Source organism: Daldinia childiae (genome assembly GCF_008694065.1).
Source record: "Daldinia childiae strain JS-1345 chromosome Unknown Scaffold5, whole genome shotgun sequence".
Classification (NCBI taxonomy): Eukaryota; Fungi; Ascomycota; class Sordariomycetes; order Xylariales; family Hypoxylaceae; genus Daldinia; species Daldinia childiae.
In genome coordinates, this window is record NW_022984646.1 from 1,769,778 (window position 1) to 1,785,205 (window position 15,428).

Below are 15,428 nucleotides of genomic sequence, written 5' to 3' on the forward strand. Positions count from 1 at the left end.
TTTAGGTACCACCTTTTTAGAGTTGAGTACTTAGAGGTAATAAGCCAATCAAATCTAAGTGTCTTACCCTATCAGGAAAACTTCGTGTAACACTCAAATTAGTCTTTAGCTCTAACTTCTGATTGGCTCTTGTATCATTTTCTATTAACAAACTGTGTTTCTGCATAGTTATTTACCTAACCTACATAGTAAAAAGCTCTAAAGCTTTATCAAGCGTAGACTCTGGAGTTAAAGTAAAGGCTGAGCTAGTCATAGCTATTGATAGCTCAAAACCCGTTAGTTATACATATGCTGTAGAAAACTCCAAATATGGTTATGGATTTGCATATACATTAACTACCTCTTAGGTACAGGTCATGATAATGCAAGCACGGGAAAAGAACGCCACATGCGATGAAGTCGTCGAGTTTTGTAAGTGCAAACCGAAGTGCCGTACATTTCTACCCTAGCCCAACAATAATAAGAACCCACAAAGACTTAGTGCATGCTATTAGGAGGTAGTAGTTATATGTAATTCTCATCGATGAAATACAAAGATAGTTGCACCATAGCTAAATTACACACGGGATAAATGTAATTAAAACACGAGGGACGATCGAACGATGTCGGAAAGACACATTAGCTGCTGTGGCCATGTCTACTTAGGTATGTACCAAAAGACATCATTTATTTTAGGCGTATAAAGTTAGGTAGTCTTTTAGCTTAATTTGATGGTTGTTTCACACTCCTATTGTACTATCATATCGAAGACTGAATATCAGGAATCGTGCTTGCAATAGGTTTTCCCCATCAACCTGGAAGCCTAATACCTAATGGTTTAAATAAACCACCTTGTTAGCTTAGTCGAGCTATGCCTTCTCTTAGCCACAACCAGAGGAGTAGCATGTTATCTGCTGCTCCGTACGAAGATGCTATCATGCCAGTGGCTATCGTTGGGATATCGGGCGCTTTCCTGTGATGCAGAAAACCCTCAGAAACTCTGGGATATGATATCCCAGGGCAGAAGTGCTGCTTCCAGGATTCCACCGGACCGATTCAACATCGACGCATTCTATCATCCAAGCACGGAACGCCATGGGACAATGAATTTCAAAGAAGCCCATTTCATGAAGAGAGATATATCAGCGTTTGACGCCCCCTTTTTTAAAATCCCCGTTTCAGAGGCTAAAGCGATGGACCCTCAACAGCGTATGGCTCTCGAATGCACATATGAAGCTCTGGAGAATGGTATGTCAACGTATCTAATATAACTTGAAAACAAAATCTAAAATTATATCATTTAGCCGGAATTCGCATGGAAGATGTAGCAGGATCTGACACGTCGGTCTATGTTGGTACATTCACGAAGGACTATAACGATATGTTATCGCATGATCGTGACAACGTCCCCACGTACCAGGCTACTGGAACAGGCCTTGCTATGATGTCAAACAGAGTCTCCTGGTTTTTCGATATGAGGGGACCTAGTATTAGTGTCGACACTGCCTGCTCATCGTCAATGGCAGCCCTTCACCTTGGCTGCCAAAGCCTTCGTACAGGCGAATCGAAACTAGTACGTCATATAGAAGACGGAAATAGATTATAGCTAATGCGTCTTCCCAGTCTATTGTCGGCGGAACCAATTTAATGATAATGCCAGATATCATGACTGACTCGACTACATTTCTTGAGTCCAAAAGGGAAATCACATTCTTTCGATCATAAAGCCGATGGCTATTCTAGAGGCGAAGGTATCTCTATAGTTTGACATAACAACATATCAGCATACTAATAGGATAACTAGGAGCTGGATTCTGTATCTTAAAGCCACTTCACCTGGCAATTAGGGATAATGATGTAATTCGAGGCGTTATCCGTAACTCGGGGATTAACCAAGACGGAAACACCCCTGGAATTACGTTGCCGTCAGAAGAGGCGCAGGAAACATTAATTCGAAAGGTGTATGCGGATGCCGGCCTGAGTTTAGTGGATACAACATACGTCGAAGCTCATGGTACTGGAACAGCAGCCGGCGACCCGGTTGAGGCATCCGCGCTTTCTGCTACTTTTGGAAAAGCTCGACCCCCTGGGGAACCCCTTTTGATAGGGTCTATAAAATCAAATATTGGACACTTGGAAGGCGGTTCTGGTCTTGTGCAGGTAATAAAGGGTATAATGATGTTGGAAAAGGGGGAGATTGTACCGACTATCTGGTATGAAAAGCCCAATCCAAGAATTCCGATGGAAGACTGGAATCTCGCGATTCCAACAGAGCTTATGCCTTGGCCGAAAGATGGACTGCGTCGTATTAGTATTAATTCGTTCGGTTATGGTGGAACCAATGGCCACTGTATAATTGACGATGCATACCATTACTTGAAAACCCGGGGTTTATCTGGAAATCACAATGTCCAGGTTCTCAATGGATCATCACCGGCTTCAAGCCCCGATTCTGGCATTGACACAGCCCATGATGTTGACATGATGAGCCAGCTTAGCGACAGGACTAAACAGTGGAGATCTCTGGAAGGACTATTGGGAGGTCGGTTTGAGTCGAGCCTATCCCCAATTCCAAAACTTCTCGTCTGGAGTTCACATGAACAGGCCGGTATTTCGCGAATTACAAACGAGTATGGTGCATACCTCGATGCTAAACTTAAGGGGGCCTCTACTGAAGCAATCGAGGAGAATCATGATAAAAATCTCCTTTGTAGACTTGCACGTACCCTCGCTGGACGACGCAGCATCCTTCCCTGGAAGTCATTTATTATCGCAACATCGTGTAAAGAAGCTTCTACAGAATTAAGAAAACCTCTTAGAAGTGTCCGATCTAATAATACCAAGACCGTACTATCTTTGGCGTTCGTATTCACTGGTCAAGGTGCACAATGGTACGCCATGGGTCGTGAGCTTCTAGCGCTTCCTGTGTTCAGAGAAAGTCTTGAGGGAGCAGGGAGATACTTTGTACAATTAGGAGCACCATGGTCGCTTATGAGTAAGTCAACTCAGTTTTATTCATTACTTTCTTGATCCTGTGAAGATTTGAGTTAACATATACGTGCAGCTGAGATCTGGAAAGACGAGAGTACGTCGAGGTTAGACTCACCAGATCTTAGCCAGCCTATATGTACCGCGCTTCAAGTGGCACTAGTAGACTTGCTAAGAATGTGGAATATCTTCCCTACAGCCGTAGTTGGGCACTCAAGCGGTGAGATTGCAGCAGCTTATGCTAAAGGGGCACTCACACGCGACGATGCTTGGGCAATCGCCTACCATCGCGGCCATCTCTCGAACTGCATTCAGGGTTTCGCCCCACAACTACAGGGCTCTATGCTAGCTGTTGGGCTCGGATATAAAGATGCACGAGAATATATCGCCCGTGTCACTGAAGGCGAGGCCACTATTGCCTGTATCAACAGTCCCTCGAGTGTGACCCTATCAGGAGACTCCGTAGCCATAACCCAGCTAGAGAAGGTACTGAAGGATGATGGTCATTTCGCAAGGAAGCTAAAAGTGGACGTTGCTTACCACTCGCCACACATGCAAGTCATTGCGGACAGGTACTATCGAGCTATCAGTAAAATCACACTCCTTCCCGAAGGCCAGAGCACGGTGAAGATGTTTTCATCTTTGACCGGAAATCTAGCCAAGAATTCTGAACTTGGACCTTCGTATTGGGTAGCTAATATGGTCGGCCAAGTCAATTTTACCGGAGCGGTTGAAAGCATGCTTACTTATTCAGGAGAAAAAAGTAGGAGGCGGGCAGAAAAGGGGTTTGTCAGGAACTTCATCGAGCTTGGCCCTCATTCCGCCCTTAAAGGTCCGTTGAATCAGATTCTAAGCCATGATACACTCAAATCGTACTCGACGGGCTACACATACCAATCAGTAATTATAAGAGGCTCAAACGCATGCGAAACTGCATTTACCGTCGCGGGCAAATTATACCAGTCCGGGTACCCTGTGGATATTAACGCTGTCAATGAGCAAAACCCATCCGACGACTTTTTGGTTGATCTACCACCTTTCAGCTGGAACCACAGTGCCAAGTATTGGACAGAATCGTTATTATCCAAAGCACATAGGTTCCGAGATAGCCCTAGGAAGGATCTCCTTGGCCTGGCAACTCTCGAGCATTTGGTTAATGAACCACGGTTCCGTAATATTCTTCGGGTGACGGAGGTGCCTTGGATAGAGCAACATAAGGTCCAAGGTTCTATACTCTACCCTGCTGGTATGATGGTTATGGTTATCGAGGCTGTGTTTCATAACGCCACCAAAGATCGTGAAATTGATAACTACGAGCTTCGAGATATCATCATTAGCAAGGCTATTGTAATCCCTAATGACGAAAATGGTGTCGAGACTATGCTCTCAATCAAACCTCATCGCACTGGATCGCGAGCTCTCACTTCAACCTGGCAGGAATTTCAAGTTTATTCACGCCAAGAAGCATGGGAGCTAAACTGCTCAGGTTTGATTCGCATCAACTATAAAGAGGCTTCCAACGCATTTTTCCATGATGAGGCTGTACTTCTTGCAGCGGACCATGCGGAACAATATCATCGTATCCAAGAAAACCATTCTCGGACCAAAAATTCGCGGCAATTCTACGAGCATCTTGATTCTATCGGTCTTCAATACGGTCCTATTTTCCGGAACTTAATTGAGATAAAGAAAGGCAACTTCTGGAGTGTCTGCAAGCTAAAGATTCCTGACACGAAGAGCCTCATGCCTCATAACTTCGAGTATCCTCACATTATCCACCCCGCTACTCTAGATAGCATGATCCACATGGCTTTACCGTCATACACCAAGATGAACGAGGATATTACTTCGGCCATGGTACCGACAGGTATCTGTCGATTAATAGTGTCAGCGGATGTCCCGAATCGACCCGGTGTAGTCCTGTCCGGCTACTCCCAACGGAATAAGTTGGATTCTGGAGATGATGAATGGTCTATTTTCGTGGCTGACACACAGTGGGACAAATCACTTGTCACTTTTGAAGGTATAAAATGCGCTGTCGTCCATGATGATAACGAGGGCGATATTGCTTCCGCCCAGTACCTACGAAAGCTCGCGACGGTTTTCGAATGGAAACCGGATATATCTCTTCTGGATCGTCAACAAATCGAAAATATCAGTATTAATGCTGCTAAGCAAGTCGTTAACCCCCACCGCAAAATTCTAGAAGAACTTGAAATTGCTAGTTTAATCTATATCAAGCGCATTGTGAATGAGCTCTCTTTACCTGAAGTCGAGGGCCTCGGGTGGAATCTCAAGCTGTTTTACAATTATATGCATAAACGCTATGATATGGGTAAGAAGCGCCAACTCTGCTACCAAACTTCAGATTCCAACTGGTTAGACTTGGGAGAGAAGGCTGAGTCTGAGCTGTTGGACCGCGTGTCAAAGTCATCTTCGGATGGTGCTATCCTGTGTGCACACGGCGAGCACCTCCCACTGATTTTCCGCGGGCAAATACCGCCTTTGCAAGTTCTGATGAACAATGACCTTCTCCACAACTGGTACAAATATTCTCTGGGTACAGAGCGGCACAACTGCCAGATGACAGCTTATATTCAGTTGCTAGCGCATAAGAATCCTAACATGAATATTCTCGAAGTAGGCGGGGGTACCGGTGGTGTGAGCTTCCCTATACTTGAATCACTTGGTGGTTCCCACGATACCTCACCACACTTCACCAAGTATACCTTCACTGACATAACCACCGGCTATTTCGAAAAAGCCATCGAGAAGCTGGCACCATGGACTCCGTTTATGGAGTTTAGAAATCTTAACATTGAACAGGACCCTGCTTCACAAGGATTCAAGGAGTACTCTTACGATCTAATCGTCGCGTCGAACGTGCTACATGCAACAAGATCTCTCTCGCAAACTTTAAAACATGTCCATAAATTATTGAAGCCGTAGGTATATATCGTAACAACCTCTTGAGTAGAACTGCTAACTTATGATTATAGAAATGGGAAACTAATTCTCAGAGAAATCACGGAACCAGCTGGGAAAATGAGAACGCACATGATTGTGGGCTCACTTGAAGGCTGGTGGTATGGTGAGTTCAATAGTAAGTCTTATCAAGGCTTGCCAAAGATATTAATGCTCTATGTAGGCGAGGGCGACGGACGTCACGAAGGACCATATCTAACCGTAGATAAATGGAATTACCTCATGCTCGACGTAGGATTTTCCGGCGTGGAGATTAACTTCCCAGATTTTGAAGAGAAGATAGATTTAACAAATTCAGTCATGGTCACTACTGCCTCTGCACCTAAACCCTTGGATACATCACAAGAAGTCATGATCGTTTTACCAACTACTCCCGAACAGGAGACATCTAACTTTGCAGAGAATATCGCATCGCAACTGAGAGATGCCAGACGCGACGTAATTACGGTGAAATTACAAAATACGATCGGAATCAATGTGAAGAACAAATCGTGCCTTATTTTGGTCGATGTTAAGAAACATGAAGGTTTCCTCCTAAATGTATCCACGGAGGACTGGAATGCCCTTAAACACCTTCTCTTTTCTTCCCGAAGCGCTACCTACGTAACACGGGGCGGTACCGTCGACAGTGAGAACCCTCAGTCTAACCTTATGACCGGCTTATCAAGAGTGATTCGCTCCGAGAATTCTACCATTTCTCTTTCTACATTGGACCTGGACCCTAATGTTGCAATGAATACTGACGAGACAATCGCTACAGTTATTAAAGTATTTACAACGTTTATGAATTCTAAGGACCTAGAGCGCCCGGATTGGGAAGTTGCTATAAGGGATGGGGTTCCAATGATTCAGAGGATCGTCCTCGAGAAGGGTGTCAATGATTTAATCAAGACGCTACATGTCGCTGCTCGATCCGAACCAGTCCCTTTCAAGCAAGAGGGCCGCCCGTTAACGCTTCAGATCGAGTCACCAGGAAGACTTGATACTTTGCGATTTGTAGACGATCCTACTGCATCAGCGCCGCTATCTGATTACGAAGTTGAAATCGAAATTAAGAGCGCAGGTCTTAATTTCAAGGACGTCATGATTGCAATGGATCAACTTTCACAGCATGAACTCGGTCTCGATGCCAGTGGTATTGTGAGCCGGGTTGGCTACAAAGTCAAGTCATTCCGACCCGGGGACAAGGTGATGACCTGGAAGAAAGGAACGTTCAGAAATTACATCAGGACAGACGAGTCCATGGTCCAATTAATCCCCCCAAACTTCGACTTCAATGTGGCAGCGTCGATTCCGCTCGTGTATAGCACTGCATACTACGCCCTGGTCAATGTTGGAAATGTCCAGAAGGGTGAAACGATCTTAATCCACAGCGCAGCCGGCGGGTTCGGACAAGCTTCTATTGCGCTTGCCCAGCACTTCGGCGCCGAGGTCTTTGCCACGGTCTCGTCGCGCGAGAAAAAGCAGCTGTTGATAAATACGTATAATGTGCCTGAAGACCACATTTTCAACAGCCGTGACGCGAGTTTCGCACAGGCAGTTAAGCGACATACCGGTGGGCGCGGCGTGGATGTCTTATTGAACTCTCTCGCCGGCGACGCGTTAAGAGAATCATGGCATTGCGTTGCACGATTTGGCCGATTCATTGAGCTAGGCCAAAAAGATATTGTTGGAAATACTGGACTGGACATGGCGCCGTTTATCAAGAACATGTCCTTTCACTCTGTTAACATGATCGACCTTATGGACCATGACATCCTCACCACGGCAAGGGTGTTCCGCGAGGTCATGGGACTGATCCGTGCTGGTATCGTAAAGCCTGCCACGCCGATCACCACTATGCCCTTCTCGAGGGTGGGTGGAAGAAGCTTTTAGACTCATGCAGACCGGTAAGCACGTCGGTAAGCTCGTTATAGAAGCTGTGGATGGCGATATCATTCAAGCCATCCCACCAGGTACGGCTCCAGTGTGTTTCCACCCTGATGCAACATACGTGATCGTAGGCGGTACAGGTGGTCTGGGTGGCTCCATCGCCAACTGGATGGCAGAATCCGGCGCAAAGAATATCCTCCTTCTGTCTCGTTCAGGGGCCAATAAGGCATCTGTCCCAAGCTTATTAACTCGACTCACTGGTCAAGGGGTTAAAGCAGACGCATGGGCGTGCGATATAGCAGATGAAAGCCAACTATTGGGATGTTTAGATAGATGTAGGATAGAGAATTGGCCTGCTATTCGCGGTGTCATACAAGGTGCCATGGTGCTCAGGGATGGTGTAAGTCACTCATCCTATTTGCATATCGTGAGTTTCGGCTAACTAATATGCCATGAAATAGATCTCTCAGACCATGTCGTCAGAGCAATTCCTTGCTGCAACCCGAAGTAAGGTCCAAGGAAGTTGGAACTTACACAGTTACCTACCCAACGACCTCGACTTCTTTGTAATGCTTTCGTCTATCGCTGGCGTCGGCGGTTCCCGTGGCCAAGGCAACTACGCAGCCGGTAACACATACCAAGACGCTCTAGCCCACCACCGACGTAAGCTCGGCCTCAACGCGTGCGCCATAGACGTCGGTATGGTGCTAGGTGTCGGCTTCCTAGCCGAGGAGACGACAGATGACCGCGTCTTCGAAAACATGCAGAGCTGGATCGTCATCGGTATCTTAGAGAAGGAGTTCCTCAGCATCCTACAAGCCGCCATCACGGGCGAGAGCTTCAACGGCGCACGTATGCCCCCACAGGTCATAACAGGCCTCGGAACGGGCGGCATACTACTACACGGCGCAAAGGAAGAGCCGTATTATTACAAGGACGCCAAGTTTGCGCACCTCGGAGAGGTCGATATACACCAACTCGCGAAGGTAACGCATGAGGACACGGTGCAGCTGCGCGTGCAGCTCACGCAGGCAAGCAGCCTCGAGCAGGCGACAGATGTCGTCACAAACGCTCTAGTGAAGAAGCTCGCTAAGTCTATGATGATAGCGGCTGGTAAGTAATGCTAAGTAGCAGCACTGTCGTGAAAAATAAGCGAACGAAGCTAATAAATGGATTAAATAGAGGACATTGAAGTCACGAGGCCGGTGAGCAGCTACGGCGTCGATAGCTTACTTGCCGTCGAGCTACGGGCATGGATCTACTCCGAGTTGCAGTCGGATATATCCGTGTTCGACCTGCTGAGCAAGACGGCGCTCACGTCGCTTGCGACGAAGATAGCCTCGGGCTCGAAGGCGATACCGGATACGGTGAGGGCTGAGGAGTAAAAGGGTGGGTGATGGTGTAAGTCTGACTATTGGGTAACTTCTTTCCAATATTGTTGGTTGGATGGGAAATAATAGAAATTGGGAGGAATGAGTAAACTGATTGTCATATTGATGCATTTGGAAATTTTACCCCTTTTTGGTGAATTTTGGTTCAGGGGTATTTAGTACTCGACACATGGAAGTCAGGTTCTCCTTTATCTTGCTCTTAGACTTGTTACACTGAGCTAGAAACGATGCTCATTTCACCATTCGGGCTCTGTTATAAATAATAGCTAAAGGCTGTTCTAACAGAGTAGCAGATTGTCAGAATCTAATTCAGGGGTATCTCCAAATCTTCACGGTGGATGAGGGATTTGGAGTGGTGGTCCATTATGAAGTAAGTCGTTGTGATCACTAGGTAATAGTTATTATGCCCTGAGAACTGCCAAACCTACCTTATGGTAAGACACGTTTAAGGAAAATGTTCTTACTAACATTGGTGATTATTCCCGGTTGCGTCAGCATCAGCACAACTCTCATAACTTGTTCCAAAACTTATCTGCTCGAATCCTGTTAAACGAAAATCTGCCATAACGATTGCATTCATCGTCATTCTAAAATTCAATACCTGCTTTTATCACACACATCAGATAGTAGTTAAACCGATTTCACATCTATACTAGGATGCTTCAAAGAGCACAGACATTCCCTCTCAATATCGACAAGCCAGCAACTGGGAACAGGAACAAGACATGGACAATAGCTGAAATATGCCCATCCTCTAACGCGAAACAGAAACGAGTGTGCTATCCAAACCTAGAACCGTGGACACCGCGAGATGGACAACGGAATCTGTCTAGCGAGTTAGAGGACACCATCAAAGAGCTAAGAACAAGGGATAGCTTTCTAGGGTCTAGAGAAAGTCTACGAGAGAAGTGGTCTATCAAGTTCGAGGCCGCTAATAGACGGATGGAAGGATCTAACATAGCTTCCGTGCCGACTATCATGGTAGTAGCCTGGGATGAGAACGACCGTGGATACAATGCCGAGGATGAGCAGTTATGGAGCGAGGCATGCAAGGACATTGTTAACTTCCTGAGAGATAACGGTGCTGCTTATTTCGGAGTTGAGATAATACATTGGGATAGGCTAGATTATCAAGTTGTGACATGAGCTTACAAGCTATTTACACCTTTCCCAGCGTTTACAAAGATAGGAAAGGGGGATGGATACCTTATTGGACTAACGACGAGACGATCAACAATACACTTATGGATTTAATATTAATGCTTAAATCTATTTCATAATTTTCATATATACCTTATTAATAACGTTCAATTTCTAATTAGTCATGATCTACAACTTTAAGTCTACAACGCGGATCGAGAACTTGCATCTTAAAACCCGGCGCCCGATCTCGGCTCCGGAACTTTACTTACTAACCTAGATTCGAATTCGAATTCTAATTGAAAAAAAAAAAAAAAAAAAAAAAAAAGATTTATAATAATATACGTCACCGCTTCTCAGAAATAAATTTAACTTTCCTTCCCCCCTTCCAATGTAGCTCAAGCCCGTACGATGACGGCCGACCACAAGCGAAAGCCGGCAGAGACCAACAAGAATTACAAGGGTTTCGTAGCCGGCGTCTTCTCCGGCATTGCCAAGCTATCGGGTAGGTTTCTCTTCTTCATATAACCTATCAATAAATAAATAAAACCAATATTAATGCATATGATATAACCCACAGTCGGCCACCCCTTCGACACGATCAAAGTACGCCTCCAGACCACCGACCCAACACGCTTCAGCGGACCGCTCCAATGCGTAGTACAAACGATCCGCAACGAGGGCGTGCGCGGCCTATATAAAGGCGCCACGCCCCCGCTCGTCGGCTGGATGTTCATGGACTCCATCATGCTGGGGTCGCTGACCGTGTACCGTCGCCTGCTGGCCGAGCACGTCTTCTACCGACACCTGACGCCGCACCTCCCCTCCACGCCGCCGAACACCCGGCCCGAGAAAGAGGGGCCTATCGCCGCGACCTCGCACGCCGCAGCGCACCTGCCGTCCTACGGCCACGGGCTCGCGGGCGTTCTCGCGGGCGGCACGGTGAGCTTCATCGCGGCGCCTGTCGAGCACGTCAAGGCGCGTCTGCAGATCCAGTACTCGGCTAAGAAGACGGAACGGTTGTATTTGGGGCCTGTGGACTGCGTACGCAAGATCTACGGGGCTCACGGCATGCGCGGCATCTACAAGGGGTTGTTTGCGACGCTGATATTCCGGTCCTTTTTCTTCTTTTGGTGGGGGTCCTACGATATTTTCTCCCGTCTTCTAAGAGATCGGACGAGTCTTAGCGCTCCGGCTATCAATTTCTGGGCAGGTGGACTGAGCGCTCAGGTCTTCTGGCTTACGAGCTATCCTAGCGACGTCGTTAAGCAGCGGGTCATGACAGATCCGATGGGTGGGAAACTTAATGATGGGACGCCGAGATTTAAAACTTGGGTACAGGCGGCGCAGGCTGTTTATAGAGAGGGTGGTGCTAAGGGGTATTGGCGAGGATTCTTGCCGTGTTTCCTGAGAGCGTTTCCTGCCAACGCTATGGCTTTAGTAGCTTTCGAAGGCGTTATGAGAGCATTGCCATAATAGACGAGATACCATGCATCCATGGAGCTACGAAGCCTAAAGGTTTAGAAAGTGCATATAGACTAAATCACAATAAAGAGTCCAAATATTGGTTGGCAATGGCGATTTTATTCCTGAGAATTCAAGTCTATGTGTCATAGCATCGAAGTGCCTGTCCTACGCAGAGTCCATGCACAATCGCCAATTTTCCCCATTTGTCATAATTCCATGTCCATTTAATCCTCATCCTCATCAGCCTCGTCGTTAACGACGTTGAAGAACTTGAGCTCGTAGACACCCTTGGAGGTAGACACGACGCGGAGCCAGTCACGGAGCTGCATCTTCTTGAGGAACTTCTTGGTCCTGAATGCGACGAGTATTAGTAACTTTATATTTGACCATGTGTGCCGTAGCAAATCGGGAGGAACTCACAGGTACTTGAGGTATCTACCGGAGAGCTCGTTGTGGGCGATGATCTCGATCTTTCCCTCGCCAGCCTGCTGGATAACGATGGCATCGCCGAGGTTGCCAGTGCGGCCGTCAACCTTGATCTTGTCCTGGAGGAACTTCTCGAAGGCAGCGGTGTCGAAGATCTTGTCGCTAGCGGGCTGCTGGGCGTTGATGACGAACTGAGGCGCATTGTAAGAAACTTCTGTGTTTTGCGATAGGATCGGATATTATAGGAGAGCTTACCTTCTTCGTCGTCTTGGCCTGCTTGCCGGACTTCTTCTACATGATGAAAATTTGACCTTAGCCTACTGCTTCACGCCATCATCTCGCTGATTGCCAGAGAGACTGGGCCAACAGCAAAGCGGTGTCATGTGATACATACTGTTTGGGGAGCCATTGTTATTGAGCGTGGTTATGAACGCAAAGAAGTCAAATCCTGCGTCTGTCTATTGAGGTAGTTAAGGGTTGAATGTTGCCGACGAAGCGTTGCGATTGATGCTGCTGAAAAAAGAGGGAGAAAAAAAAAGTTCGTTGAATTTTGATAGGGACCTTTTGGTGTATCGAAAACGAAGTGGGGGCTCGGTAGGTCGATAGGGCAAGCTAAGATGGTCTGTGCTTTTACATAAGTACCTAATCTTTCGTATCTCACAGTATAATAAAGTACAGTGTTAATTACATCTATACGGTCCACGATATTCCTAATCCGGACCCCGCGCAATGCGTCTTGTCTTGCAGATGCAGGCCGCAACTGAGGTATCTGGGTATCTAAAACAGACCAGGGTAAGTGCCTCGGCCAAGTTTATTTACTTGGCAGCTTCAACGAATTCCATGTAACAAAGGGTGAAACTGGGGATACTTTTATAAATACAAAATTGCCAATAAACTTTTCACATTTATTTTTTTATTGTGTTAATTTGTCATCTGTAGCTCCCAGAAGAGTGAATAATTCTAGTTTCTCTAACCGTGCCTCTTGTCTATCAGCTTCTTTATTATTCCTATATCCTCGACTTCTACTACTATCATGACATCTGATATCAAAATCCCCGCCTTTGAGGCAACTCCCGTCGACAGCATTGCTAAGATTGCTGCTACAGCTCGCCAATCATATCGATCTCAAAAGACCAAAGATGTCGAGTGGCGACTTGTACAACTTCGAAAGCTATACTGGGGTATCACGGACTACTCTGAGAATTTCCAGGCCGCCTTGAAGAAGGATTTGAACAAGGCCCCTCACGATGCTATCTTGTCCGAAATCCACCATTTGATTCAGGAACTTAACCTGGTTCTCAAAAAGTTGAAGGACTGGGTAAAGGATGATAAGGATATCGAATATGCCTGGACCTTTTCAGCTATGAAACCACGTATCAGAAAGGAGCCTCTAGGCACGGTTCTAATTATTGGCCCCTATAACTTTCCTTTGATGCTTAATGTCGCTCCGCTCATTGGTGCTATTGCGGCTGGCTGCACCGCTGTCATTAAGCCTTCCGAGAACGCTCCTGCGACTGCCATGGTAATGAAGGAGATGATTGAGAAGTACCTCGACCCCGAGTCATTCTTCGTTGTCAATGGAGCAATCCCGGAGAGCACTGCCTTGCTTAATGAGAAGTGGGATAAGATTTTCTATACCGGCGGCCCGACTGTTGCGAGAATCATCTCAAAGAAGGCTGCTGAGACCCTTACGCCAGTTGCTCTCGAGCTTGGAGGTCGAAACCCTTCCTTCATCTCCAGATCTACCAACTTAGCACTAGCTGCAAGACGTCTCATGTGGGGGAAAACGATCAACGCCGGCCAAGTTTGTTTATCGCAGAATTATGTGACCGTCCAGAAAGACTTAGTCGATGACTTTATCAAGCATCTCAACGCAACCTACAAGGAGTTTTACCCCAACGGTGCTAAAGCGAGCATAGATTATGCCCGGATCGTTAATGAGCAGCAATTCGACCGCATCAAGAAGATGATCGACACCACCAACGGCAAGATTGTCTTAGGCGGAGAGACGGATAGATCTGATCTTTACATCTCACCAACCGTCGTTCTCGTAGACTCTACCGATGACCCAGTGATGAAGGACGAATCTTTCGGTCCCGTCTGGTCTATTATTCCTTACGATACTGTTGAGGATGCTATTAAGATCATGAATACGGTTGACCCTACACCTCTAACGGTTACAACTTTCGGGTCCAAAGCCGAGAACGAAAAGAGTGAGTGTCTAGACCTTTGCTATGAGCTAAAACTATGCTAATCATACCCGGCAGTCCTCAGCCAAGTTACTTCCGGTGGTGCAACTATCAACGACGCATGGATGCACGGCGCGATATCCACGCTACCTTTCGGGGGTGTCGGCGAATCCGGTACGGGTTCGTACCACGGACGAGCAGGGTTCGATTGCTTCACGCACCGGCGTACGATAGTCGAGGTACCTAGCTGGATGGACAAGCTGCTACGCACACGGTATCCACCCTTCTCGGCGACTAACTTCAAGCGCCATATCTGGTTGACTAGCACCAAGCCTAATTTCGACCGCGATGGCAAGCCCCTTTCCGGTCCCGGCTACTGGCTCTGGCTCATCTTCGGCCCGGCGGCCCTACTGCCAAAGGTGCGTTACTGAGGTGGATTGTTCTCCTTACCTCGGCGTATGCCATATTTTCCCGGTATCGACCTGGGCGCGGTCTTGAATTTTGGAAATGATATGATGTTGGGGTTTGCGACTCCTTTCATGCAAGAGGCGTCCAGATGTAAGGAAGATCACTTCCAAACTCTCCTCGTTGTTGTCGAATCTGGTTGATCTTGATTTAGCTAACTGGTAAGACTAGGGGATGATCCACGAGCGAAGCTCTGATTTGCGCTCCGATGTGCTGGGATCGAATTTTATTTATACGTGTAAGATAGTTCCGCATATGACGAGTCTATCTCGAGTATTGAGTTGTACTGCGTTTCATATGTGTATAGTAGTATTTCTATTAAACTTGAATCTGCGGCACTATCAAACAAAAGTGCCTAGAAGGAGGAACTGGGACTGAAAGGGTCTAATTGTAATAAAGATGGCCAATGAGCGTTTCTGAAGAGTACCTAATATAACAAATTCGTGTCCTGATAACCAGTTCGACTGCATTTGCACATAGCATTAGCCTACAATACCTAGATATCCTACAGCATTAAACGTACTGT

General features: G+C 46.7%; 4 protein-coding genes across 6 annotated transcripts; 3 read left to right on the forward strand and 1 right to left on the reverse strand.

Annotated features, from left to right (window-relative positions):
• Nucleotides 1-908: 908 nt before the first annotated feature.
• Nucleotides 909-9,209, forward strand: GL218_05608 (Lovastatin diketide synthase LovF; the record flags this gene model as incomplete). 3 transcript variants are annotated; one of them, XM_033582283.1, is made up of 11 exons in its annotated part: nucleotides 909-1,227; nucleotides 1,284-1,556; nucleotides 1,680-1,730; nucleotides 1,784-2,974; nucleotides 3,044-5,302; nucleotides 5,351-5,912; nucleotides 5,967-6,058; nucleotides 6,116-7,806; nucleotides 7,859-8,224; nucleotides 8,286-8,937; nucleotides 9,007-9,209. In XM_033582283.1, the coding sequence occupies 11 exons, from the start codon at nucleotides 909-911 to the stop codon at nucleotides 9,207-9,209; spliced, it is 7,659 nt and encodes a 2,552-aa protein (XP_033434548.1). The 3 variants fall into 3 exon arrangements, with proteins under 3 accessions (XP_033434548.1, XP_033434550.1, XP_033434549.1); XM_033582284.1 differs by adding an exon at nucleotides 1,603-1,670 and having other exon boundaries at nucleotides 1,284-1,552; nucleotides 1,723-1,730; nucleotides 3,044-5,912; XM_033582285.1 differs by having other exon boundaries at nucleotides 1,284-1,466; nucleotides 3,044-5,912.
• Nucleotides 9,210-10,766: 1,557 nt separating this feature from the next.
• On the forward strand, nucleotides 10,767-11,831 carry GL218_05609 (Mitochondrial substrate carrier family protein L; the record flags this gene model as incomplete). The annotated part of the gene is made up of 2 exons (XM_033582286.1): nucleotides 10,767-10,860; nucleotides 10,936-11,831. The coding sequence occupies 2 exons, from the start codon at nucleotides 10,767-10,769 to the stop codon at nucleotides 11,829-11,831; spliced, it is 990 nt and encodes a 329-aa protein (XP_033434547.1).
• A 215-nt stretch (nucleotides 11,832-12,046) lies between these two features.
• On the reverse strand, nucleotides 12,047-12,657 carry GL218_05610 (60S ribosomal protein L22; the record flags this gene model as incomplete). The annotated part of the gene is made up of 4 exons (XM_033582287.1): nucleotides 12,047-12,173; nucleotides 12,243-12,439; nucleotides 12,504-12,539; nucleotides 12,643-12,657. 4 exons carry the CDS (start codon nucleotides 12,655-12,657, stop codon nucleotides 12,047-12,049), a joined length of 375 nt encoding a protein of 124 aa, XP_033434624.1.
• Nucleotides 12,658-13,281: 624 nt separating this feature from the next.
• On the forward strand, nucleotides 13,282-14,868 carry GL218_05611 (Beta-apo-4'-carotenal oxygenase; the record flags this gene model as incomplete). The annotated part of the gene is made up of 2 exons (XM_033582288.1): nucleotides 13,282-14,461; nucleotides 14,516-14,868. The coding sequence occupies 2 exons, from the start codon at nucleotides 13,282-13,284 to the stop codon at nucleotides 14,866-14,868; spliced, it is 1,533 nt and encodes a 510-aa protein (XP_033434933.1).
• Between the last annotated feature and the right edge of the window lie 560 nt (nucleotides 14,869-15,428).